The sequence below is a fragment of the Colossoma macropomum genome, unplaced genomic scaffold, assembly GCF_904425465.1.
Source record: "Colossoma macropomum unplaced genomic scaffold, Colossoma_macropomum, whole genome shotgun sequence".
NCBI classification, from domain to species: domain Eukaryota; kingdom Metazoa; phylum Chordata; class Actinopteri; order Characiformes; family Serrasalmidae; genus Colossoma; species Colossoma macropomum.
In genome coordinates this window covers 14,870,340-14,897,785 of record NW_023494791.1, presented here as the reverse complement: position 1 = coordinate 14,897,785, position 27,446 = coordinate 14,870,340, and the positions used below count along the sequence as shown (strand labels likewise).

Below are 27,446 nucleotides of genomic sequence, written 5' to 3'. Positions count from 1 at the left end.
TACCCGCACCACAGTGAATCTTATGTACACACTTGTGTGTGTTTATGACACACACAGTCTATTTTCCGCTTTCTGTTTGTTTTATTTTTAGGCCTCAGGGCTACTCAAAGAGAATTTAAAGTCAAAACACTTCCGAGTTGTAGATTCTCTAGAGGTGAATCTCTAGGCGTATTCTGTGCTCCACCCAACTTCTGCCCAATTCAGAACCTTTGACAGTATGCATAATACTATGCAAAAGTCAGAGACCACCCTTTGTCTATTTAATTTCCAGTCAAAATAGCCATTATTTAGAAGTTATTCATTTTACAGGAGACGTTTCTAAATAAATTAAATACAAGATGATTCACTTATACTATGAATGTGTTTGGGGTTACTTGATTTGGGGATTGTGAGAAGCAGAAAATGTAGGTGTTTGAAAAACATGACTGTACATTTGAGTGGAAGCTGTAATAAAGGTAAAGTGTGGATACACTAAATACTTTATACATTTTCAGATGTTGTTTTTCTGACAAACAAAAATCTGGTACAGGTAAATTAAATAAATGAAGGGTGGTCTCTGACTTTCGCACAGTGCTGTATGTATTCAATGAACCTTTTCATGGTGTCCTGGTTCTTGAGCTACGGGCCTATTCAGTGGGCACTGGATTCTGGATAATATTAGTGCATAGCCTCAAGGAGGCAACAACTTTGAGTCAGTGAAGCTCTAAAGGTTAGAATAGACCATAAAATGTGACCCACCTTACTATTGCTCAACACATTGTGACCCCTTGTGCCATGAGTGAGATTAATGAATAACTCAATTATTATTCAGCTATCGACTTTGAATGGCGCTGAAAAAGGAAAAGAAATAATGAACACATTTGGAGCAGCCATTTATCTCTATGGCTTCATTATAAAAACCTATTCACATCAGAGGTTTACTGGGCCTAAAAAGTATAATTCTGAGAAATATATTTGAAAAAATGAAGTTGAATTGAATAACATCTGTTGTCAGCAACTGGAGCTAATTGTACAATGTTGATTTTCAGCAGTATGCTGAATTCTAAAAAGGCACATATTGTTATGGAGGAGAAAAAAACAATTGCTGAACAAATGTCTTTGCAATATTTTCAATTAGAGCGTAAAGCCTCTCCAGCTCCATCTTTCACTTTGTTCCCAGCATCTGTTCACAGAACCTGTTTTGTAAAATACTGTGTTAGTGAGTGCACTCCTCTGTTTATACCTCCTGTCTGTTTTCCACCTCCACTCGTGTCATGTAGGTCTCAAAGCCTTTGAGAAAAGCGAAGGCATGTCAGCTCATTCACCTCAGGCAACTGAGGGGTTGATGAAACTGTGAGAACAGTTTGAGACCTTTTAGAGATGTGTAAATCTGTAGAGATCCTAGAAATTCATAAATAATGTACTTTTGATGATAGATGTGTCAGCAAATTGACCCCCAGTTCTAGCTGGTGTATAACATAAAAAAGCACTGAAGGAAATTTGGTGACATTTAGAGCAGATCAGTGGATAAATAAACTTTGGGAGCTGTAAACCCTTTAAACACTAAAGGCCTGCACATGGGTCCTTTGATTCAGTTGTGAAATAACTTACCTATTTGTTTCATTTCATCAGTTTTATAACTCCTAGTTGTCACTGAGCAGTAACTCCTAGAATTAACATCTTCTAGACTAACACCTGGTTTGCACAATTTCCTTTCTTTTGTAAAGTGGAGAGGGAGAATCTGAGCTGGTGTTCAAGAAGTGGTGCAATGACTTCCACCACTTACCCAACAGACATAGGAAGATGAGTAAGAGAGAGAGAGAGTTAAAGCACCGATTAGCTGAGTGATCTTCAAATCAACATTTAATGGTGTATATCATAACACAACACTGTGCAAAAGTCTTAGACACCTGAGTAGTTGATATCTTGTGAGACAGTTTAAAGAACAGAGTTTGGTTCCAGATGTTTCCTGGATGCCCCAGCCATCACATACAGAGGTTAAATTCCATCAGCAGCAAACTTGATTTGACACGATGAAACATTCATTAACCAAACCAAGTACTGGATGTTAACTGCAATTGTTACCATGCTGACATGAGATAAGGAACATATTGGTATACATAAAATCACTGCATATTGTAATATCATGATTCATATTTATTGTGATATTAGTGATTTTCTGATGATCGAACACTAACCAGATGAATAGATTTTTCAGGCCAATTTTCTCAGATGCCTACTGAAATTGATCTTTGATCGTTCAAAGAATACCCCCAGCATCTTCACTAGGTAAGCGCATGTATTTGAGTGGTGGACACATGGCTGTGAATGTAGCTGTTTGGAGCCTGTCAGCATTGTGGGGATACTTGGCTGGCCCCTACAAGAAAAAAAATACTTATTAGTATCTTGATTAGAAGAATATATTTAGAAGGACACAAGTTTGATTCCTGATTTTCGGGTGCACTGCATGGATCTGCCCAATTCCATCAGTCGCACTTGATTTAATTTAATGAACAACGAATTAGAGAAACTATATTGGATGGTATCTGTAAGTGTTGTGTATCCTCGAGGAAAGATTATTTATATGTTCATTTGTGTTTACTTCAATGTCTGTGTAGCTCAATGCTCAGATGAGTTGTTTCACATAAAAATAATACTTAAGCATCTGTAAAGTCACTGCTCTGACAGGCTGTTTTTCATGCACAACATGACTTCATGTAGAAATAGAGCAAAGATCAAACAGATGCCAACGTTTTTGTGGTTTTTAGCTCATCTTTATGGCACGTTAATGACAAAATGACCCACATGTTTTCTCAGATGCAAATTTGCACTGTACTGTATATGCCCGCTTTTTTACAAGTATTTATAACAATTGACTTGTTCACTTTCAATTTCTGATATCAAGGAAACGCCTTGAAAATATTTGCCTGTGTGTATGTGCAGATTTGCGCAGTGGCTGCGTTACTCGAGCGCAACCGTGACGTTCCTGGAGGAGACGTAGCGCTCGCCGTCCCGCCCACCGTGAGAAACGTCCCACTGAGTTTCCTGATGTTGATTTGAGAAGCGGTGCCGAAACTCTGAAACTCTGTCTGTCCAGCTGCTCCGGTCATGTAAGTACCACACACATTCTGATAAACACGATCTGTCACTGTTGCTTTACCTGCTAGCTCGTCTTACAGTCTTTATTTCCAGAAAACGCTCGCCCGTGCTGTGTTTGTGCCCCCCTCCCTGTTTTCGCCTTTACGAAGGCGCTGTGGGCTGAGCTCCGTGTGAGACACTGACTTATTTGGAACAGTAGTTGGGTTACAGTGGACGTCTAGCTCGGTTTCCCGCTATTGTAAACTGTACGCAAATCTCCTGTTCCCTGTACGGTGGTTAAGGCCTGTAGCCATATTATTACCTTGGGTAATGCATTAATGTTTCAGGTTACGTGGGCGTTTTCCACTCTGTCACGGCCTTCATTAAATATGGCCTTCAGATGGCTGTTCCGCACAGCCTGCCCACTACAACAGTGCTCCTTATAGAAAACCATTCGTCTTTCTTTGGCTTCCTGTCTCGCTGGTGTGGCTTATTGATTTTATTACTGTTTATCTCTTATAAAAAGGCCGTTAGTAATACTACAGAGCGCTGTACCGGATTCCTGTTATAGTAAACTGAGATAATTACTATAGTTTACTAACATGATACTACACAAGTATTACAGACTGCTATAAGATAGTACTAAAGCAATATTACACAGAGACAAAAAAATACTATTATAGATGATTGTAGAAGTATTATACAACACTATAGAAGTCATTTAGTCTTTATCCATTTTAGATGGCAAAATTGCGAGGACCATTGTGAATTGACTAAAAGCACAGTAAATAGTGAGCTAATATTTCATATTTGGAAACTGGTGTTCAGGTGTGGTGGCTTTGTTCTCTCCGTGTACACAGTTCACCTTCTCAGCAGGTCATAATGTTTGCTCACCTTCTGCTTGACAGTATAGGTTTATGGCTGTCAGCATGCCATATATAGTGATAGAAGGAATCCACTGATTAGAATACAGCTTGGATCTGCTTCTCTATTCAAATCCATGTGTTCTGGTCTCTGTGGCTACAAAATGCAAAGCAGCCAGAAGCTGTCATGGAGTGAGTTTCTTCTGGGCTGTTTTCTGATGCGCTTGTGTTGTTGTGGGTAAGAGCAGTAGCTAAGTAAAACCTAAAATGGCATAACTTAATAATAGCATGTTGCATAGACTGTGCATAATATTTTGCAATGTGCATTATAGTGTGCTTGTTTAATGTGACTCGTTACACATTTGGTAAAAAATAAAGTATGGTATCTACTAAACTAGCTTTATTCCTATACTAAGTATAGTTCTATAGGTGATACATTTACTACAAAGCAGTGATGTTCAGAACATTTTACCTTACTGAAGTAACCTGAACAACATATTACACTGTACATTATAAATTCTCAGACTTCAAATTTGAGAATTTCAAATAACCGATAAACAAACAAAGCAACTGCAGTCTCACATGGTGAGACTCTCTAGTTCTTATGAGCTTTGTGTGTAAGGTGCAAAGTCATACATTTCATTATGGTAATTAAGAGTGGGCAGTATGGCAAAGTACACCACCATGATGCTTTAAGACATTTCACAATATGTAGTACATGTTACAATATTTTTTGAGGTTTGATAAGTTGGAGCACACACAACACATCAGTGGTGTCACCATCAAAACTATGAGCGCTGTGAGGTGACGTAATTTAGTACAATAACTATGAATGTCGTTATATGCCCTGACAGTAACACTTTTTGGGTAGATTTGTAGCAGCACTGGGGCTAGATGGTTGGCAAAGTGTTAGCGTATATCAGGTCCTGTTTCTTTTTTGCGGTTTAAAAGAAAGACCAGACTGGAGACTGAACATGTTATAATGTTTTCTATCTGATGTAGCAGGCGTTGAACATTTTGAGGAGAGATGGACAAGCTTGTGGGAGTGTGCTCTTATCCTCTACCAGTGGATTTATGGGCTGCTGTTCAGTGAAACCTGTTTCCCAGTGGCTGTAGGTTACTACACTGTGGTGTGGGTGGGGGATGTAGATCATCTCAAAGTGGAGCTGTAATCAGTGGGGAACGTCTGTAGGACCTCAGTAAACCATAGTTTTCATCTGGATAATCTTTAAATGACTTTTAAATTAATTTCTTTGTATTTTGCAATAAAACACTTGCAATAAAATAACTGGCATCATAGAAGTAATAATTGGGGTTATATGATATGGAAAGCTTCAGTCAAATGCACGAGCATCATTGTGTTTTCAGTTCTTGTAGATATCTCTTTTCATTCTCAGAGTGCATTCTTAATGGCAGTATAGGAAATAGTGAATCAACCCAAAGATCAGAAAATGTACTGTGGCTCTTGAAGCTAATCCTTGTTTCTTCCACTGTTTGTACTGCTGTTGTCAGCACTCTTCTTCTTCATCATAACACTGTTCTTTATTAATTATCAGTGTTATCATGTATCAAATGCCAAATGCTAAGGATTATATTCAATCCACCAAATAAATTTGTATTTTATATATCAGTTGCATGTAAAAGTTTGAACACTCCCTTTTCAAATTAGAATAACCATCAATATGATATTTTTTATGTAAATTTTAGTGCATAATTTCCTTTTTTGTTGAGTTTAACATATTTTAAAAAACAAAATATGTATAATTTGACTAACTTTTGCACAGTATGTTAAAATGAGCAAATAAACAGTTATTGTGTATTAAAATGTGCAGAAGTATGTTCTCTGTAGAGGATGTGTTAACTTACTCTCACACAGAAAATCAACAAAATGTAATTTGAACATCGGTGCCCAGGCTTTAGTATACAACACAAAAATGGATAAAGGTTTTATTCTGACAGTGACAATATATGTCAGTGCACAAACCCAATTCCAAAAAATTTGGGACAGTTGGTAGAATGCTAATAAAAATAGAAAGCAGTGATTAGTAAATTCTGTTTGACCTGTATTAAATTGAAAGCTGTACAAAAAACCTAGTATTTTATATGTTTTACCCTAAGAACTTTATTGTTTTTCGTAAATATACACTAATTCCAAATTTGATGCCTGTAACACATTCACAGAAAAGTTGAGACAGGAGTATTTACCACTGTGTTACATCACCTTTCCTTTGAACAGCACTTAAAGCAACACTGTGTAACAATTTACCCTTAAAATAAAAACTGCAAAATTATTTTGATGGTGCTCTTGACATATAATAGGGAACGCCTGCTGTACCTCTATGTAACTTTGGAGGAGAGGGCACAAGACCTCTCACGAGAACTGCGTAACCACATTACACATTAACAGCCATGGCTCTTCAACTAGAAGTAGAAGTTACCCACAACGGGGAAATTCACCTCCACATTTAACCCATCTGTGCAGTGAAACACCCACATACACACTAGTGAATGCACACACACTAGGGGGCAGTGAGCTCACTTGCCCGGAGCAGTGGGCAGCCCTATCCACAGCACCCGGGGAGCAGTTGGGGGTTAGGTGCCTCACTCAAGGGCACTTCAATCATGCCTGTCAGCTCAAGGGATGGAACGGGCAACCTTCTAGTCTCAAGGCCAGTTCCCTAACCTCCAGCCCGTGACTGCCCCTGCTATGAGAAGGAACTTGGTATTCCCAGCATGGACATCATAGCAGAGGCTGCCAAACGACCAAAGAAGATGTTATCTGAGGAAGAGAAAAAGAGAGAGTGGCCAAGCAAGAGACTAGACAAGAGTAAATCTTTTACTTGCTGGTGAGAGCTAAAGAGATAAAAGGCTTGCAAGACAGTCTCATGGCTAACGGGAATGTACATCCCTGCCAGTTATTTATGAAAGATTGTGACATAAGCTGTAGCCTTATATGTGTCATTCCTGTCTCACAGAGTTTTATAGTTATGTCAAGAGTCATCTGACCTCAGTCCCATTTTAGGCTAACAAGATTTTAGTTGTTTAAACATAGAAACAACCAAAATTGTGAGTGTAATCTGTAGCATCCATATGCCTGTGTGGCGCGTGTGCATGTGAAGGGAGTCGGATTCGGATTCTGTACCCTTCAGCTCGTCAACAAATGCACGTGTACAGCTCTCCATGAGGGGGCTCAAACCACGATTTTTATTTACGACAGTGGTGTTAAAATGAAATACACTCTGCAACTGTAAGGGAAGCCTAGGAGCAAAAAAATACCAGTTCTTGCATAACACTGCTTTAATAAATGTTTGGGGACTGAAGACACAAACTGACTCCGTTCTAAAAGCGTATTTTTTTGCTATTCTAGAGTACAGAGCCTTTGTTGTCAGATTTTATCAGATTTTGAGCTTAATAAGACATGCATATTCAATGGGAGACAGCTCTGGAATGCAGGCAGGCCAGTCTAACACCCACACTCTAACAAGGCCCCCCCCCCAAATTAATATGACAGTCCCTGGCTTTTGAATTTTAAGCTGCTAAAAATCTGGAAGTCCTTTTCTTCTGTGGCCCAGAGAACACAACATCTATTATTTCCATAAATAACATGAAAGGTTGACCCTCTCAGACCACAGAACACGTGTCCACTGTGCATCAGTCTATTTCAGATGAGCTCGAGCCCAGAGAAGTCGGCAGCATTTCTGGATGCTATGGACATATGACTTATGCTTTGCATACTACAGTTCTTAACATGCATTTGCGGATTGTTGCAGTGACAGGCTTTTTTTTTTTTAAGAATATTTTTTCAAAAATATTTTTCCAATGTATTACTGAGACACTGTGATGATATCCATCACAGAAACATTCCGGTTTTTAATGCAGTGCCGTCTGAGGGGTCGAAGGTCACAGGCATTCATTTGTGGTTTTTAGCCTTTTTTCTTTATGCGCAGAGATCTCTCTAGATTCCCTGAATCATTTGATGTTATTATGCACTGTTGCATTTTTTTGCTAATGCATTTTTGGCAAAGTGGTGAGCACAGATCGTACTTACTCTTAAAGGACTAGGCCTTTCCTGGACGCCTCTTTTATACCCAGACATGATTCTATCACCTGCTTAAGATGATTTTGAACATTTCACAATGCTCCTAGTTTTAAATTGCCCCTGTCCCAGCTTTTTTGGAACATTGCAGGTGTCTGTGACAGAATGAGCATATTTCTAAAAAACAATTAAACAGTTAATGAGATAAAACATTATAAGTCTTGTCATTGTATTGTTTTTGTTCAAATACAGGTCAAATTAGATTTATAAATCACTGCCTTCTGTTTTTGTGTACATTTTACCTACTGTCCCAACTTTTTTGGAATTGGGTTTGTGTATGTCAGCACAATATATTTTATGTCATGTAGTCCTGATAACTCTCACTCTTTTTTCATTGTAGAGTAAACAATGAGCTATCCTGGCTATCCTCCGCAGCCTGGTGGTTACCCTCCCCAGCCTGGGGGTTATCCACCACAGGCAGGAGGATACCCTCCCCAGCCAGGAACTTACCCTCCTTCATCAGGGGGTTATCCTCCTCAGGCCGGTGGATACCCTCCTCAGGGAGGCGGGTATCCTCCACAACCTGGTGCTTACCCTTCACAGCCCGGGGCCTATCCTCCACAGCCTGGAGCCTACCCAGGCCAACCTGCTGCCTACCCTCCTCTTCCTACAGGTATGTCACTTTTACCGTGACGCTGCATACTGTCTGGTCGGCATAGTAACCAAACATGGAGTTCCTAGGCGGTGCTATTGAAAACAACACAGCATGAATAGAAACTCCTGTCACTATATGTCTGACTGTTTATTAGGTAAGCGCAGCTGACTGACAGACCCTTTTCTGTCATTACGGACATGAGTTGCGCTGCTGAAAAGCCCTGTGAATGTAGATCTGTGTGCTAGAGATCATGTGGATTATATTAAGCTGTTCTGTGTCTCCAAACAACTTCTGCTAGAAAGCAACATTAACATTTCTGCCTGGTGTGTCAGAGTTTCCTAGTGTGGGTGTGTCAGCTTTTGGCCTGTGTCACAATTTTGTGTCCAGTGGCTATGAACAAGTTTTTCTCCTAGAAAGCATTCAGTCCCAGCGCTGTATAAACCATACACTACTCCTTATTACATAAGGTTGTTTTCAGCTATAATGTATAAATATCCTTTTTCTGGCTTTTTTACAGTATTACTGGATGAAATATGTAATGTTTATTTTGAAATATGTGATGTTTATTTTGTTTTGAAGTTTTTTAGGTATTACATTTTTTTCTGCAATTTAATTGTAAATTCAGATATATGCCATTTAAGTCCCTTTACTGTTCCTCTGAAATGAGGACCACAGTACCAGAAAGTCAAGAGCTTTATTTATTTTTATTGTGCGGTTGTGGTTATGAGGTCTACACAAAGACAAAATTTCCAAAGTTTCTCTGAAGTACATGTTAGGGGGCTAGGCAAACCAAACTTGGCCTGTTTTCATAGTATAAATGCAGCAGGGGCCATTGTCACACAAACGGAGTTATAAGACAGGTATCGAGTAAAGTGATTGACTGTGATGGACAACAGTAACTTAGGCTGTAAGTATGTTTTGCATACTAATTGTTATTTTTTCAATGATAAAGCTTAAACAGTTACTGCTCAAGAATCGCCTTTTTCCATGAAAGCTTAAAAAACAGAACATCTTAAAAGCACTTAGTTTTTCTTATTTTTTCCACTTGGAAAGCAGTTTGAAAGTGTACAGCCATCAGGTATACAGCCATTAATTTAATAAATTAACTTGATGTTGTAATATTGCTTCTGAAGTACTAATAGTTTTAATAACTGACACATTGATCACTGATATGTGTAATAATAAAAGGTATATGGAAGTGTAAGAGTTTCATAATAACTAAAGCATTTTTTGCACTGTGTATTGTTTCAAAACAAACCACAAAACAAGTGCTAAGAACAGGACAAATTTATTAATTCTTTTAGTTTAAGTGTAATCATTGTGAAAAGTGTACTTATATTTTTTGCTTGTTGTTGTTTTAATGGCTTAAATGGCTTTAAATGTTTGGAAATCTCCTATAAAATCTCATTAAATTAACTTATATTTACTTTCAGTTGTTTCCTACAAAGTTACCATTATGCAGACACAGCATTTTGTCAAGATAGTGACGATATATTGTTATAATGCCGATCCCAGCATTCATTTGTTTCCTATACATAGGGCAAGGAGTCCTGAACTGTAGTGCCCTAACCATTGTTTATGTATTTCCCTCTGTTTATTATTTTGTGTATTTGTAGGTGGTTGGGGAGCTCCTGTTGCACCTGGAATGCCTGGAATTGGTCTTGATAATTTTTCCAATCCTGGATTCAATCCAGGCAACATGCCTGGGATGGTAAGTCTCATTGCCTGTACTGGTGAATGTTTCAGTGAACAAGGACTATATAGTCAGCATTTAAACGGCATCAGATCTTCTTCCTTTACAAATCTTTGGTTTTGTGGCTGTAATTTTAGGTTGTCATCAGCACTTTGTGGCATGCATTATAAAATGTTTTGTAAAATTTTAAACATTGGGCAAATTATTTCTGACATTTTGTTTTGATATTTTACCTTTAACCTTTTAGTGGGTCAGACATCATTTATAAATGAGAGAGGTGTATTTTTTTAAGAGGTATATTTTTATCTATTAAAAAGGCAAACATTAACAACATTATATTATTATTATTATTATTATTATTATTTTACAATTTTAATAAATAATACATAATTGAGTAAAACTTAAATATGACAGTAAATCAGTACCCCATAGACATATTATTTGGCCCAAGTTTGTTTAGTCCTAAACTTGAACACAACTTTGTGGTAGGGCAAAAACATGCAAACAGGAAGAAACTAACACAGAATGAATTTTAAGATTGTCCAGCTTTGAGCTACCATCCTGTGTATTCATATCTAATATTTTGTATGTTTCTAACACAGTGAGTAGTGTATTTTTGTCAGACTTTTAACATTACCCACTGTAAACTTGTACAACCTGTTTCTTAATTTCACTGTCTGGCACCTGGAGGAGGATGAGTTCTTCTTTTGAGTCTTGGCTCCTCTCAAAGCTGCTTCTTCATGATCTTAGGGGCTTTTTTTCATTCCCTCTTTCACCATTAATTTGTTCAACTGAAACTGGTCTTAAGTATAGCTACCAAAAAATGCATTGCTAATAAATCAGTTTCATTTACATGAAAAAAAAGACTTTACAGTGTTTTAAGGTATCAATCTAATTTAATAATTTTATTTTTAATAAAGAAAATAAAGCAACACATTCTGTAGCAAAGACTACTAAAATTTATCTAGTCATGTAACCCTTAACCTCATGGCATGTATTTTCATATATTTTTATATACATTTTATATGTTTTATCATCATCAAAATACTTTGTTCTTGCCTGAAACCAATTGCCAGGTATAGGCAAATAAAATTGTCATGTTTGCAATCAATGGCTGCTTGAAATCTGTGACCCACACAGTTATCAACACCCCTTTGACCTGTACTCTCAGCCAGGACCAGGGATGCCTCAAGTACCAGGGGCAGGCTATCCAGGAGGCCCAGCTCCAGGCCAGCCAATGCCAGGCTTCCCACAAGCCCCTGCACCCAATCCATCCATGCCAGGCTACCCACAAGCCCCTGCACCCAGTCCATCCATGCCCGCCTACCCACAAACACCCTCTCCCAATCCATCTATGCCCGCATACGGGGGAGGGTATGGAGGAGGTGCTCCTGTGGTTCCTTCTGTAAATGTAAGTGTCTTGTCTCAATAAGACTTTTTAATCAGCCCTTAAAGAGATTTTCTCCACTGTTTTACTGTTCTAACTTGGGCTGGCCTGAACAGCATTTTGTATAAGCTTTGAATACTTGTTGATATTGTTGATAAGACTTGTTCTCAAAATTACCCTTAAAATAGATTTCATAATTTACATTTCATAATTAACCATAGTATTTAAATATATTTTAAGTATATTTAAGTTTCTTTCTTACTGCAATTTAAAATATATTCATTAGGCAGCAACAATAGTCAGGCTAATGCCCAGCTGCTTGCGTGCTATTTATTTCTATAGATGCCACGATTGCAGCCCTCTCTTCAAATACAGCTTGTATGCTTCAGTTCTATCAATTGTCAAAAGTTACCATTATGCAGATACAACATTTTGTCAAGATAGTGATAATATATTGTTATAATGCCAATCCCAGCATTCATTTGTTTCCCATACTTTAGGCAAGGAGTCCTGAACTGTAGTGCCCTAACCATTGTTTATGTATTTCCCTCTGTTTATTGTATAGAGTTTATTGTTTACAATCACAGTTTTAGTTCATTTTAATTAGTTGTTTTTGTTAATCTTATCAAGTTAATTTATTTGGTCATTTTGTTGTTTTTTATAATGGAAACAAGCAGTGAGGGAGACGCACAGACTGTGTTGAGCGTAGTCATAGCTAAGTTACAGAGAGTGGAGCGGAGAATTGAAGAGCTTTTAGAGCTACAGCCTTGACTGAACGCATGCAGGACCACCTTGGAAGCGGTTTATCAGGTACTGCGCTCGACTGGTGCAGCCTGTCCTCCTAGACCCGGTACTGAGCTGAAACTATGAACATCTTTACCCCAGTCTCGGTCTGCAGCCTAGAGGGTAAAATTACATATTTGAGATGATTCCTCGGAGTTGTCATGCCTTCATGGTATACCAGCCTCTTATCGCAAAATTTACAATGAGCATTATTTTATTCGTCTGATGATTTAAAATGCTCCCACACATGATTTCTTTGTGCCATATGTCTGATCTTTTGGCTTCTCGTTGCAGTTTGTTGCACGCCGAGGAGAGGTGACATCAATGCCAGCTAAACTAAACCAGCTGTAATTTATGTATTTTTAACATATCTTAACAATAACTGTTCTGTTTAAAGGCCTTTTCCGATTAGTTTAGGATACAGTTTCTGTGGCTTCAGAGAAAGATGAAGCTTCCAAATACTAATTTAGATAGAAAAATTTGATTAGAGAAACAAATACAAACATAACAAACAAATACTTGAGTATTCAAATTAATCAGTTAGTTCTAACCCTTACCCTTATTATACAAGTGAATTGTATGAATAAACATGAGTAGATGTGTCAGCATTATTCCTTATTGCCTTGCCTTATTGTCTTCTCCACTGCCATTTAGCGTGGATTCAGAGGAACCATTCCAGATTTTCCCGGAGCTGATCCATTGAAAGATGCAGAAGTTCTTAGGAAGGCCATGAAAGGCTTTGGTGAATATCTTATGCTATATTCCTTTACTATCAAGCTGTTAAAACATAAATATCTCAGTTGTAGTGGTGGCCTAGTTTTGCTCAGTACTGTGCACTGTTGATTGAGGTTAGTTTGTGGTGTGATCAGTTCAACTGAGATCGGTTTCTTCACACGGTGGTTCTTGTGGCAATTTTAGAGAGAAAGTGAAATTTCCACAGGATATTTGTTTTTAAACTTTGAAGTTCAGTTTCTGCATGTATGTGATAGTTGACTTTCAGACTGACGTGTTTCAACAGGCACTGATGAACAGGCCATAATTAATCTACTTGGAAGTCGCTCCAACAAGCAACGTGTGCCACTCCTGATTTCATATAAGACTGCATATGGAAAGGTAATGCTAAAGAACAACATAGTATTACCTTTGATTGTGAGAAGATGGGTATCCTTCTAGCAGTTTATTAATACCTCAGTCAATTGCCCCCACACTCATGGCCTGAATATTTTAATATTTTAAGTTTTAGCACATTGGAACACTCTCTTGACCTTGATCTTCTTGATCATTCTCACACAACATATTTTTGCAGGACTTGATTAAGGATTTAAAGTCCGAGCTCTCTGGAAACTTTGAGAAGCTGGTGCTGGCCATGTTGAAGACTCCTGCTCAGTTTGATGCATCTGAGCTTAGAGAAGCCATTAAGGTTTGTATATAATTTCACATTTGAAACATGTTCTCATATCACAGTATAATCATTCATTGGTTCTATTTCATTAGAACATGTGTTTTAGAATTAGAATTAAGACAACAGTAAGATTTTGTGTGATTTCTAGCCTTTTCTTAGGCTGTTAGAGACACAAGTGAATTATAAGTCATGCATAAATGGACAGTACAGGACATTAACTTGTACAGTCCTGTCGGAATGGAGGTCTCTGAAAAACGTTGCGTGAGAAAGTTTGTTTCATTTTTTAGACAATATTTTGCATTTGCATTTTAAGTAGGTTATTGTGAAGCTGTATTTTCTGTGTACCTCCAGCTGGTGAGGTTGTTAAACTGTATAATGTTAAACTGAGCTTTTAGGAGCACAATTGACAGGATATGTGAGGGGGAATGTTTATTCATTTAACATGATTTGGCGCAGGGAGCAGGGACTGATGAAGCCTGCCTGATCGAGATCCTGTCCTCTCGCTCCAACGCAGAGATCAGAGAAATCAATCAAGTCTACAAAGCTGGTTTGTTCTCATGCCATTATCACACCCATCAATTACAGATTATACAAGGCCTCTGGCATTCACTGTATGATATGAATTTGGAGCAGGAATCCATGAATTATCTTTTTACAGAGTACAAGAAGACACTGGAGGAGGCCATCACTGGAGACACCTCAGGGCACTTCCGCAGACTGCTGGTCTCTCTTGCTCAGGTACAGTAAGTGGATACCGAGGGTCTGCCTGTGAATAATAACACAAGGAATTAGGGGGTTAGTGAGGCGTGCCGCATCTCAGGCTTAAAAGAAAGCAGGACACGCTTCTTAGGAATGGGTTAGCGTATTTGACAAGTTGGTAAACACCAGAGAATGCCAAGAGCAAAAAGGGTCAATAAACATGTCAAAACTGACATATATATAGTAGTAAATAAAAAACAAATATAATATTTCTCTAACAAATCACAGAAAAAGCACTGCCGGATGAGCGACAAGCATCCTTAATATGGACTGGTCAGCTGTGGATGATGTATGGTGCTCTCTCATGAGCACTCAGCACATAAATGAGTGGTTTTTCAACTTAAACATGTGGTTTAAAACATGGTGTGTGCTGTACAGTTTTGAGGATTGCCTTTGAGTGTGCGTTCCTCCATAGATGTGCTCGAGAGAGTTTGAAATGTTTGAAGCTTTAAGAGCAGGGCATCATCTGAACACCCCTTTAGTATGCACTTCCAAAACCTCTGCTGCAAGACTACAGTCATTAGTCATCATTACAGAAACAAAAAGTTCAAGTACTTTCTTATAACCCCATTAAAAAGTAATTTAAGGAAGATGTTTTGATTTGACAAAAATCCTAGTTGGATTTCAAGTTAAACATAAATTACTGTACAGAAGGTTTGGGCCACTTGAGAAATGTGTATTTAAAGCTATTTATCTGGGCAGCAAGCTTTTATTTGCTCAGGAAAACACTAATATTAGATAGATATTACAAATTACATAATATTACATAGATTTGAACAAATCCAAGCAATGCCTGGAGTGCACAGAGAAACCGAACCTGTGCTTTTCTACTCTCCCAAGGTGTCAGTAAGATATTTAAAAAAAAACTCTTGTTTCTTTTATTGTATTCATATTTAATAATATTTGTTTTAATGTGTTTTATTTTATACACTTTTTTCCTAGATAAATAGCTTTCAGCAGTTTTCTTACATAGACTTAAGCACAATACTCTCTGTTAGTTTCTACAAATTATTTAACAAAAAACACCTAAACCTTATGATTAATAGTCTAACATTTAATCTTCTGATTTTATTTGTGGTCAGAATATAACAAAAAAAATTACACTCTTACACTTTTTTTAATCTCACAGGGAAATCGTGATGAGAGAGAGACTGTGGATATATCATTAGCTAAACAAGATGCTCAGGTAATGACTTTAATCCTTTTTTATTACTACTGTCATGTGTTTCTTTGCTATGAAGATAGCAACTACATGTACGCAGTGTGTTCTGCTTTAGGCTCTCTATCAGGCTGGAGAAAATAAACTGGGCACAGATGAGTCCAAGTTTAACGCCATCCTGTGTGCTCGAAGCAAAGCTCACCTTAGAGCAGGTAATTGATTCTTTTTTGCTACAACCTGACAATAAAAGAAAATTGTTTATATTTTTATAGATTTCCTGTACAGAACGTTTTGGATGAAGTGTATTTTATGTATTTATGTAGGGACGCACTGAGGGATGCACTGATGCACTGATATCTTTTGGTTTTAGTTTTCCAAGTATCAAACTTAATGTAATGACTATATTTTCACTACCATAAAGAAATATTCTTTATTCACTTAATTGTTATACTCTCAAGCTCTTGGGAAAATTACCCCTGGTTAGTCTAAGAAATGCTGCACTTGATAATGTGATTCATTATTTTTTTCCATTATTAGAGAAACCACAGTTTTGTTATTGACCTAGTGGGTGGGGGACAAAACCATTATTTCAATGGAAATGTTTGGTTTCTTTTTTTCACACGTATGTTTCTTTTTGTCAAGCCAAGCTTTTAAAGCCACAATCAGGACATTTTTAAATAAAGATCCAGCCCTGACCCTTTTTCTGTTAAAAAAATAAGTTCAAGGAAGAGCTTGGGCTGTTTGTCTCCTGGAATTCTGGACACAGTAATGGACAGTGACACAGAAAACCTGATTCACAACCTCTAAGGATTTTGTTTATGTGTGCTTTGGTTGCAAACAATGCCATAAATAATTATAAAAGCATTTTCCTGGAGAATTCATGATAATACAATAAAATCACCATGGAACCATACATTTTAGTTGGAAAAAGGCCATTACATACTCCTGGTTGTGTCTTTAAAAGGATTGTAGCAAAATTATTGCTACTTGCATCATTGTTAGTTACTATCTCGCACCATTTATTGTGTGCAAGGGAATTTAGAAATTGAACACATAAAAGACTTGTATTAGTTGTTAAAAAGTCTTTTGGAACATATTTTCATTTCATATAGACATAGTAGGTTGATTATGATTATTCATAACAGCATAAACAAAATCAGCGACTTTCAAAAGCAAGCCTCATTGATTTCTTATATTTAATTAAGTTGTATTAAGCTGGAACAAAAATGGCATGTCACGACCTACTGAGTGTGGTCAGTATGGTCCTGCAGTTTTCAATATCTGGTATTCAAGCTGTAGTGCTTTTGCCAAAAGGCCTTCTGATGAAATTATTAGCTTATTGTCCTGTGTAAGGACATCTTCAGTAAAGAGGTAGCAGTGGTTTTGTAGTCATATTTTTGACTAAAATGTGAAGTTTATGTTTTTTTTTTTATCTTAGATCTTGTATATTGTGCCATTTTTATATCTTGTTTTGTTCAAAGTTGTGGCATTGTGGAAAAACAATAATTATATAATAGCATGATATGACACATCAGTCAACAGCTGACTGCTCTGATAAAATGCTAATTGTGGGTTACAATGATTGGCGTCCTAATTGTTGTAACCTCTTCACGCTTAGTGTTGTATGCCCCCCTAGTGGTGCAGACACCAGCATGTACGCTTACATTTTTAAATTATTAAACCAACGCTCTAGCTTTAATCCTTTATATTTTTGATGTCTAAAGCATTTGTTCAATCACAAGGACAGAAATAAACTGCATTTATTTGTTTGCTCTCAATGGTAGTTCATGACAAAAAATCTGTGAAAGGCTTTCATTTTCCTTTACTAATAATTGGGATCATTTTTCAAAACAGGCTTAGTGACAGAATTGAGACATTAATTAGAAATGTAAATTAAAAAGCAGAATTAGCCTCTATTCTTTCTGTATGAAGGGGTTAGTCCTGAGATGGAAATTCTTGTGTACATACTAGTAACAACTAGTTTTGTTCTAATCTGGAGTCATAATTAGAGCACTGAGGCAGAATGAGGTCTGAGGCATAACTGGTGTTTTAATTCTGTATTTGTATGGACAGTGTTCAATGAATACCAGCACATGTGTGGCAGAGACATTGAGAAGAGCATTGAGAGGGAGATGTCTGGGGATCTAGAGAGTGGCATGCTAGCAGTCGGTAAGTTCTTATATTCACTCACCCTGCTTTTCTGACCACTAGATGCTGTGAACTGAAGTGTTTTTTCATTGCAAGTTTTTTAAATAAATATGAAAAAGGCTGGGCAATGTAATAATATGCTGTGATAATACAATGATTATAGCTTTAATATTGTGATATTGGTGTATAATGTAACCATGCAGGACTGTATTAACATCATGTATATTCTATAGAGCCCTTGTTTTGTTAAGTACAGTGATGTACAAAAGGCACCCAAGAATATTATGTTTGAAAAAGCAGTTTATCTGGGCAGTGTTTATTTCCTAATAACATTAATATTAGAATAAATACAAATAATATGAATACAGTATGTAGTGGTTTTATTTATGTTCATGTTTTACTAAACCATTTCCAAACTCCCGAGTTGGAAACCCAGCATGATTTCAGTTATCACCCAATACCTCTTGGCTAATCAATACTTCATTAAGATTAATCCGGTGTGCTAGTGATGGGTTTGAACAAATCCATGCAATGACTGGGGGCATCAAGGAGAAGTCTGAGAAATCAAACGTGTTGTTCTGACAAGTTAAAAAGATATCGACTACAAGAAATGTAGTGTGTAGTCTTGTTGCTTTTTACTGTATTTATGTTTATTCATATTTAATGAAATGTTATATTGAGTTTTTACTAGCAGAGAACACATTTACTGCTGAAATAAACATTATAAGCAATTTGCTTAGGTCCCTAAGATTCTTGCCCATTGCTGTAGATATTTAAACATATTTTAAACTGTGCATAGTCCATAGTATGACATGGAATATCATCGTCAAAATCAAGTTATAAAATGTTTATGCCATGCTGCTCAGTTTTGTATAATAAAGTATTCTTTGTGGAAAAATCATCTCATATTTTTTGAGGCAAACAATTTGCTTTAACCACTGTATTTCTCAAAATATCCTCTATTCTGCTGACCGGTCTCAGGGTAATATGGTAAAATATTTACATATACATTGACTTAATCAACATCATGATTAACATACACATGGTCACACATTGCTGTGCTGTCTTACCCTCTTCCTGTGTGTGTAGTGCATGGTGGCTTTAAGTGTTAAGTTTGTGTCACATTTGTACTGCTTTATGTCTTTTACACTTTCGATTTCTCCATCTACCCTGCCTGTTCTTTTGTGTGAATGTAGAAAAAGCCCCAGTCTGGGCATTTTGGGTCTTTTTTTGAAATATTTGAGTTGACTTTACTTAGATATTTGAGTTGAGTTTTCAGTTTGTGTGTTCCTTGTAGCAGACAGTTTTGGTGTGTAGTGGTTGAGGTGACACTCTCACTTGATTTTGACCTGTTTCATAAACTATTGATCTGTCTGTCTGTCCATGTCTATTAAGTTTACTTCAGTCACTGTTTATAGTGTTTAGTTCTGAATGTATCCTGACTAGGGCTTTTATTGGGGAATAGTTGCATGTGTCAAATCTAAAAATGCTTTCTTGTCTGCAGTGAAGTGCATTAAGGACACGTCAACCTACTTTGCTGAAAGACTCTACAAAGCCATGAAGGTGAGATCTATCACTCCAGGGCTGTTTAACAATTTAACATCAGTTATGAAACAGGCTCACTTAACTTTAGTGGATAAATAATTACAACATTTAGACCGTGTAATTATTTTGTAATTATGTAAGTTGTGTTACATGAGAACAGGCTATTGGTGCAGCCTTGTCAAAGGATCTGTTTATAGCAGAAAACAGAAAAATGGTTTTATTGACGAATTTTTAAAAAATACATCAAATAGGTACTGGGGTTAGTATTATTCATAGTTTTAACATTTGAGGGTGATGAGTCTTATTTAAGTGGAACATGAATCATAACATCTTTCAATTTGTTTATGCAGGGACTGGGAACTAAAGACCGCACTCTGATCCGTATTATGGTGTCTCGCTCTGAGGTGGACATGCTAGACCTCCGCCAGGCATACATAAAGAAGTATGGGAAGTCTCTCTACACAGACATTTCTGTGAGTAAACTAGCTCTTTTTATACTCCTGCTCTCTCCTTCTCCTTATTAACTGTAATGTAATTTTCTCTTTGTCGACACCATCATAAGAGACACAGTGAAGAGCTTTCATGTGAGGTATTACCGTACAGTAAATGATGTACAGAACATTTGTTTTATGGTGCACAATATAAAGAAAATCTGAACGTGACCGTTGATTCTCTTTCAGTATATGGCCAAAGGTTTCTTCATTATGGTTGCCATTTTCTAAACCTGACTAATTTATCATATGAGCATGATACTCAGTTAATTTGAAAATGAATGATTTGGCTGAGCTGTGAGTGAGCAGTGCATTTTAATTGTTAATGTTCTTTGGGTTTGCAGGGAGACACTTCAGGGGATTACAAGAAATTGCTGTTGAAGCTTTGTGGTGGAAGTGATTAAGATGGTGCAGCTTTCCTCACGGTGAAGAGGATAAAGTGCCATATTGTGTTTATACAAATCATTTCTATTCTCTCTGCAGTCTGCTTCACTTGCATGCTGTTGCCATAATCTGTATAACTGCACATTTTTGCCAAAGCCATGTATGAATTTTTATGCTGTCTTTTATACAAATCTTTATTTTAAAGGGAATAGCCAATATATATATATTTTTTTTCTCTAACTGGGCCCTGTTTGCTGAATATGTAATGCCTTAAGAAGCAGCTAAACGATTAAAGATTTTAAAAAGCACTGGGATCGAAAACTGGGCATATATTTTTCTGAAACTTCATTTACTTATGCAATTATATGATGCCTTACGTTTTTTAAACGTTGAATTAGCAGCAGAATACCAAATTAAGAATAGATATCACCAATATTTTGTTAATTCACGAATTCCCCATCAGAAACAGCTGAAATAGCACCAACCTTGCGATCACTGAAAAAGACCACCTGAAAACAGTTAGTGGAGTATTACAGCAACAACAAAGAAACCACCCTTGTAGCTGCCTGTTGCTAATAAAAAGCAAGTTATAATGCATTTCTTGCTCAAACGGCCCATATCATAGAAAAAATTATTTTATGTTATGAGTTTGAAATAATATGTAAACACTGTTAAATTGTTTTTACTACTATGCAGCAAAAACAGTGCATTTTAAATTCATTGTTTCTGCGTTGTCAAAAGAACTCACTCAACTCCTTTACATAGATCTACCTGTTTATGCTTAAAGCAGTTTAGCTCCGCCCATTCAGCCTATGGCAGTTTAGCTCTGCCCATTCATATTGAAGTATGAAGAAGGGTTTCATCTCTGAGTGCTTTTTGAATGAGGCACAATACAGGGCCAATCAGAATTGAGCTCATTTACATATGTCAGTCTTAGAGGCACAGTAACAAGAACAGCCTGTTTAATTCTAAGGGATAAATAGGAGGTTGAAAATGGTCATGTAAGAACAAATTATGACCATTTTTGTTACAGAAAACCACACAGGTGTCAAATGTGGACTTCAGAGGAAAAAATAAAACAAGAAAAATGTGGGATTTGGGCCTTTTGATGTTTTTGCTTCACTTTGTTTACATATTTTCAACGTTATGGCAAGCACCTGCTAAAATATAATAGTAAAAATCAATCAGGTAACCTAAGAGACTTTGCTTATTTGTTTGTACTCTGTACATTTCAAAACAAAATATGTATTACCTGAAAAAAAATAAAGCATGTTTGGAAATACGTCTTACTATGTTTTAATTTAAAAATACGTTCAAATACCTGAGCTCATCTTGAACAGACTTCTCTAATAAATTCCCTGTTTACCTTCGCAGTGCAGTGGAGTGCGACCTCAAAACGTCCCTCAAATAATGAGTCCCCTCTGACTCAACCGTGACTCGCACGTGGCCCTCTGCTCTAGGCCTCAGCAGAGACTCCACACAGGATAGCATTACTGTACACTAATAACGTGAGACTACAAATCGAGCTGAGAATTAAGATCAGACTGGATGACAGGTATTCAGTTGATCACTCTGATGCTGCAGTGTGCACATTGCCCTCATTCAGGAGAAGCATTGAGTAACTACTTTGCTAAGCTACCAGTAGAGTGCAGTGTCACTCTGTTGTAATGCTACAGTATTCCTACAAGACAAATGGGGACACCACAATTGTGTGCTTCAGCAACAAATGACCATAAATGGGGGGAAATGGCACAGCACTCACTGCTGCATCTCAGATAGAACTGCACAAAGGGAGTGCAGTGTTTTAAGTTATCAGTGAACATGCTGGGGTTTTTTTGTCTGCAGCTTCCTAAAGAACCCAATATATATTTCATTAACTGCATTTCTCCCCTATGAATATTTAAAGCAGAAGCGTCGGGAATCTAGGATTAGTGCTGTTCAGAGGCTTACAAAATCCTCTTCAGGAATTGAGCAGAGGCTTTGTACCATGAGTAAATATATTGAACCCATGCAGTGGGTAAAATGAAAATCAAACATTGTTTCTTATGTAATAATCACCTCTGTTTAATCTCGTGACCTGTGATTGGGTTTTGAAATATTGTCCTCAACATGGTGCTACATTAGACTGAATATTCTGCACTGTATTCACAGTATTTCTGTAATGTTTGGTTGATTTGGAAGATACAAAAATCAAAACGTATATGCAAATGTAGTGCAATTATTTCAATTGAGATGGTATAGATTTTTTAGAGAAGCATTTGATTGTGATTATGAATATGTATCGTATATTACGGGAGAAGCTGGTCAAATCGGGCTTTGCTGTGCTCTAAATGTGACGTTACACAGAATACAGAGTGAGGCAGTCTACAGCTCTTGTGCTGCACCCACACAATGACTGTACTCTGATGCTGTGTGTACAGTAATGTGGTCTGTAATTGGTGGTTGTTAATTATAGCCTGACATGAAACCAAATGCGATGGTGACTGTTCACTGACAACATTCTATTTCTACTTCCACAGTCAGAGCATCCTCTTTTAAAACAACTAATTTGTAGTCTTATAAAATTTGAGGAAGGAAGGATTTGTTTTACTCTCAAGTGATGATTTTCTTGCCCAGCTTACGTGTCAGCTTCACTTCTACATGGGGGCTGCAATTTTTTTTCCATATGTTTTGGCACCTTATGCTGCTTTGTGAAGATCATTTTTAGTATTATTTACTATAGTAGTATTTACAAGAAGATAAGATTGTCTGAAGTGTGCTGTAGCTTATGAGATCAGAGCTGAATGTACATTTTGTGGGCAAAACCAATTATCAATTTGTAAAAATGTGGGTAAAACCAATAGTCAAACTGTACAGAATGTGGGTAGAATCAATGGTGTAAAAATTTAGGTAGAATCTATGGTCACTTTGTAAAAATGAGGGTAAAACCAATGGTCAGTTTGTAAAAATGTGGAAAAAAGGGGGGTCAAGGTGGTTGGTGGGGTGGTAGTAATGAACTGTAGGTATCCTTAATTCCTTAATTATTTACCTTTTTACTATAGGAAATATTATTTTTATACAGAGTGGGGTCCAAAAGTCTGAGACCACATTAAATCTGTGTTTTTTTCATTTAAACATGTAAATGAACAATGTAAACTTTTAGATTTTTAAACATTAAAACAAAGAAAAGTTATTTCAAGTAAAATAAAGAAGATTCAAGATTCTGCACTATTTCTATGTCACTATTCAAATTTGTGACATTGACCATGTAAAGGCCTTTGTACAGAAAGGTCAGATTTCAGTCTTATCTCTTCCACTGAAGCACATGTTCACACTCTCAGGTGGATTTGACCTGCTCATCAGAGACTTTTGCACAAACACGCAAACGCCATGTCAGTCCACGCCAGCTTGAGTGCAAACTGTCATCAAAGCAAAAGGGTGACATACCAAATACTAAGAAATTCTCAAATGCAAACTGACCACAAGATATATATGGCAACCGTTTATTTAATTTATAGAAGTAAAATATGTACATTTTCTATTTTCTATAGCTTTTTCCAAAACAACTTTTAAAGACCCTGTCAGGAATTGCTTATATAATGGCGCTTCATCATAACACTGTTATTTGAAAGACTCAATTGCTGCAGTACCTGGCATTATATTTGCTACAAGTCCCGATCTTTAGTAGTTTTACAATATGTATGTCTGTTTATGTTTTCATTTTTACCTGCTTTTCTTTGATTATGTAATGACCTACAGTGCATAAATCACCTGCAGAAGGAGTTCCAGTTATAGCTCACTGAAGAAGGAAGTGTCTGTGCTCTGGTTAGGTGCCTAAGAAATAAATGAATGTTTCCTGAATGGTGACTGTACATACAAACCACACTGTGATTGAAGTGATGTAGCATGTGATTTAAGTAGTTCACACTGAGAGAGCAATAGGTGACACCCAAAATTCTATTCATATTTGATGATGACTTTTATGTTGGGCGTGCTAGGAATAATAACCACAGGGGACTTTTAATATTAGTCTGAAACCTGCACATCACTACTTGGATCATAAGCAATGAGTGATATTTAATCACCTAAAATTCTATTCACTTTTGATATGGCTCAAAATTATGTTAGACATATTATACATGAAAGAAAGATATAAGAGAATATATAATAAAGTGCGCAGGGCTGTGGTAGTTGCTGTGTTTGTCAGTGGTGCATTATTTTGCATGGCTCAACTATTTCCAGTTCCAAGAGTTTAGCAATAAGATACTGTGTACCTACTAGTCATCATGACCCTTCCCAAACACTCAGGTTCAGAGTTACATTAGTGGTCTGGATAGACTGAGGAGAGAACTTGGCTGGACTAAGTGCAAGACTTAAAAAAGAATTCTGCTGATTTTTGTAAATTCTTTGCACAATTAAATGGTTGAGATGTAAACAAAGTCATTCAGAATCCGAAATTATTTGTTATATAGAAACTTACAGACTCTAACTGCTTTACAGTGATGCTGATAGGAACCAGGGGTCACAATGTGTACAACACAAATATAGCCAATTTATTTAGTGTCCAAACCCACCAGTGAACTATGTTATGTTGATAATGGTAAAATAATTAAATAATGATAAATCTGGGAGGACTGTTATGCCTTTTAATCCCCTGCATGTATCTCTCCACCTTGAATGGACTAAAAAAAAAACATTTTAACCACAATGTTCTAGAAATGTTCTAATTTATAATAAAACAATGTCTTAGGCATCAGGACACTAACCATTTCAAGAAATAACGTTGGGGGAGACTTTAGACTCTTTAGACCTCTGGTTCCTATCACTACCAGTGTGAGCAATTCTTACTCTGCAAGTTTCTAAAGAATAGAGCATTTCACATCAAACCACTCTGAAAGACTTTACATATTAAACATTTAAATATGCAGACATTAAGATAATTGGCATTTCCCTTTAAATTGGCAAGATTTAAAACCAGGTGCAGAATGTGCCCCCAGCATGACCCTTTGCTATGGCTATGATCTCTGCTGGTACTCTGAAAATAAGTGTCACTCAAATCTGCAGAACTAGTAGTTTGTGGCTATGCCATGTAGATCACTGGCAGTGTACAGTACACTAGAGTGCAGGTGCTTTAAACAAAAAATTCAGCTGCCTGAGGTCAAGAATGTGGTGAAACCCATCATCTCTCTCCAGAACATGAAAATAAACTAAACCAAATGAACTGAACTCTATGAACTGCTGTCCCTATCTATATCTTCCTAGGAGAAAATAAACTCTGTCTGTGACTATGGACGTATGAAACTGAAAGCTCATGTGACTGTACATGATTTTCACTGTAGATTAAGATAGCTATCTATTGCTTCAACTTCTCATGGTTGGAAATGGTGAGACAAAAACACAACTGGACACCTTTAACCACGCTTCTGAAACCTGTGCTTTACTAGAATACAATCAATTTAGAGGGCCCACATCATGGAAAACTGATTTTTCCACATAATTTTTTAAATAAAAGAGGTTTATGTATTATGCGAGCGATGTAAAATTACTATGTATTGTATATCATAGCATCCCAATACTGCCTATGAGAAGCTCGGGAGGCGTGGCCATGCAAGGAGGCTCATAGGAGGCGCACACCCCCTGGAAAAGGGACATGTTTTTTATGTAGTCAATTAAAAGATGTGTTATGTGTTATTTATTGTATCTGGAGTGCAGGTTGTTTGTGTGTTTGGGTTTGGCCACTGTTTGGCTGTCTGTGTGCCTTTGTATTTGTGTTTCAATAAACAAGCACTACTTGCAGCAGAATCATGGCCTCCTCTGTGTTTTACTCTATGCTGGTTCCACAATATCATTTGCTCCCTAGTCCAGACAGTCCACATATGTAAACAAGCCCGCCAAAACAGTCTGTTTTGAGTTTATTGTTTCTGTGTTGTCACAAAAAACAACATTTACAAATATCCACCAGCAGTTTAGTCCTGTCCATTCACATCAAAGTTACAAGGAGTGTTTCAGGCCGGACTGCTTTTTAAACGAGGCATAATAAAGGGCAGCCAATCAGAACATTTAATTCATATAGTCATTTACATATATCGGTCTTAAAGGCACAGTAAACCCACATAAACGTTATAAGTGGACCTCAGGAGGAAAAAACAAAACACATGAAAATGTAGGATATGAGCCCTTTAAAGCATGTATGTTACAATGAATGACACTTTTTAAAAAAAAGCATATTTTTATGGCCTCTCTCAGACACTCATGTCCTGTAATGAGGTTTTTGAGTGATATTTACATATTAAAAGTCCAATGCTGTAATTCTAAAACTGCCAGTGCCATCAGTATAATGACCGCATTAAACACACGTAGCCTACATACGCATAGCACGCGCACTGTAACTTTATATAATGAAAATATACACAGTAAAAAGCTGTTCTGAAGTGCTCTGAGTTACTCTTTACAATTCAAACGCTTTCATAATACAGTACAACGCATCTCAACTATGAAATGTTGACTAAAACAATGCCGAAGCGAACAATTATTGGTACACGCCCTTTGAGAAAAATCAGGTGTGTCAGCGTTAGTCCCGCCCACTTTTACCTTACATGGCTATTGTAAGGGGAGTTGATTGACAGCAGGCAGCAGCTACTGAGCTGCCGAGACATGGCGGAGCTTACAGTTTGAGTGGGGAACGGCAGCAGAGTTACGTTAGTTTTGGTTGCAGTTAAGTCGGCACGTTGCAGAATAAATGGCCGAGAAGAAACCGTAAACGTGCACAGATACGGTCTCCGCGGGATTGTATGGAAAAATGGAAGAAGTTGCTGGACGTAAGTGAGCTGGGCAAATGTATGTAGCTTTCGCTGTTTAGTGCAGTCAACAGCCTCAGGCAACAAATATGGCTTCGTGTGCCTTTTTGCTATTAGTGAGGAAAACCTGCTGTGTTAAGCCATCGTATATCATGGCAGCGTCGCTCAAATCGTACAAGTGACCATAAGGGAGGGAGTTTCCAGCTTCGTTCTCGGGCTTGTAGCGGAATCGAGTCGAGGTCAGTGTCTCCAGCGACGTAGTAGCAAGCGGAGCTAGCTAGTTAGCTACGGAACTACAGCGAACTGCA

The 27,446-nt window shown here is 37.3% G+C and overlaps 1 protein-coding gene across 1 annotated transcript; it reads left to right on the top strand.

Annotated features, from left to right (window-relative positions):
* The first annotated feature begins 2,965 nt into the window (after positions 1–2,965).
* anxa11a (annexin A11a) lies at positions 2,966–21,642 on the top strand. Its single transcript, XM_036574037.1, has 15 exons — positions 2,966–3,089; positions 8,357–8,629; positions 10,228–10,322; positions 11,476–11,715; positions 13,129–13,216; positions 13,493–13,587; positions 13,781–13,894; positions 14,333–14,423; positions 14,535–14,614; positions 15,765–15,821; positions 15,913–16,006; positions 17,868–17,963; positions 19,447–19,505; positions 19,838–19,960; positions 20,323–21,642. The coding sequence occupies exons 2-15, from the start codon at positions 8,365–8,367 to the stop codon at positions 20,380–20,382; spliced, it is 1,557 nt and encodes a 518-aa protein (XP_036429930.1). The 5' UTR covers positions 2,966–3,089; positions 8,357–8,364; the 3' UTR covers positions 20,383–21,642.
* Positions 21,643–27,446: the final 5,804 nt, after the last annotated feature.

What these genes read in the sequence shown, in the direction of transcription:
- anxa11a (XM_036574037.1), top strand. Translation starts at nt 8,365, where the DNA reads ATGAGCTATCCTGGCTATCCTCCGCAGCCTGGTGGTTACCCTCCCCAG. An exon ending in ATAAGACTGCATATGGAAAG is followed by an intron (nt 13,588 to 13,780) that starts GTAATGCTAAAG and finishes ATATTTTTGCAG; the next exon opens with GACTTGATTAAGGATTTAAA. An exon ending in AGCTTAGAGAAGCCATTAAG is followed by an intron (nt 13,895 to 14,332) that starts GTTTGTATATAA and finishes GATTTGGCGCAG; the next exon opens with GGAGCAGGGACTGATGAAGC.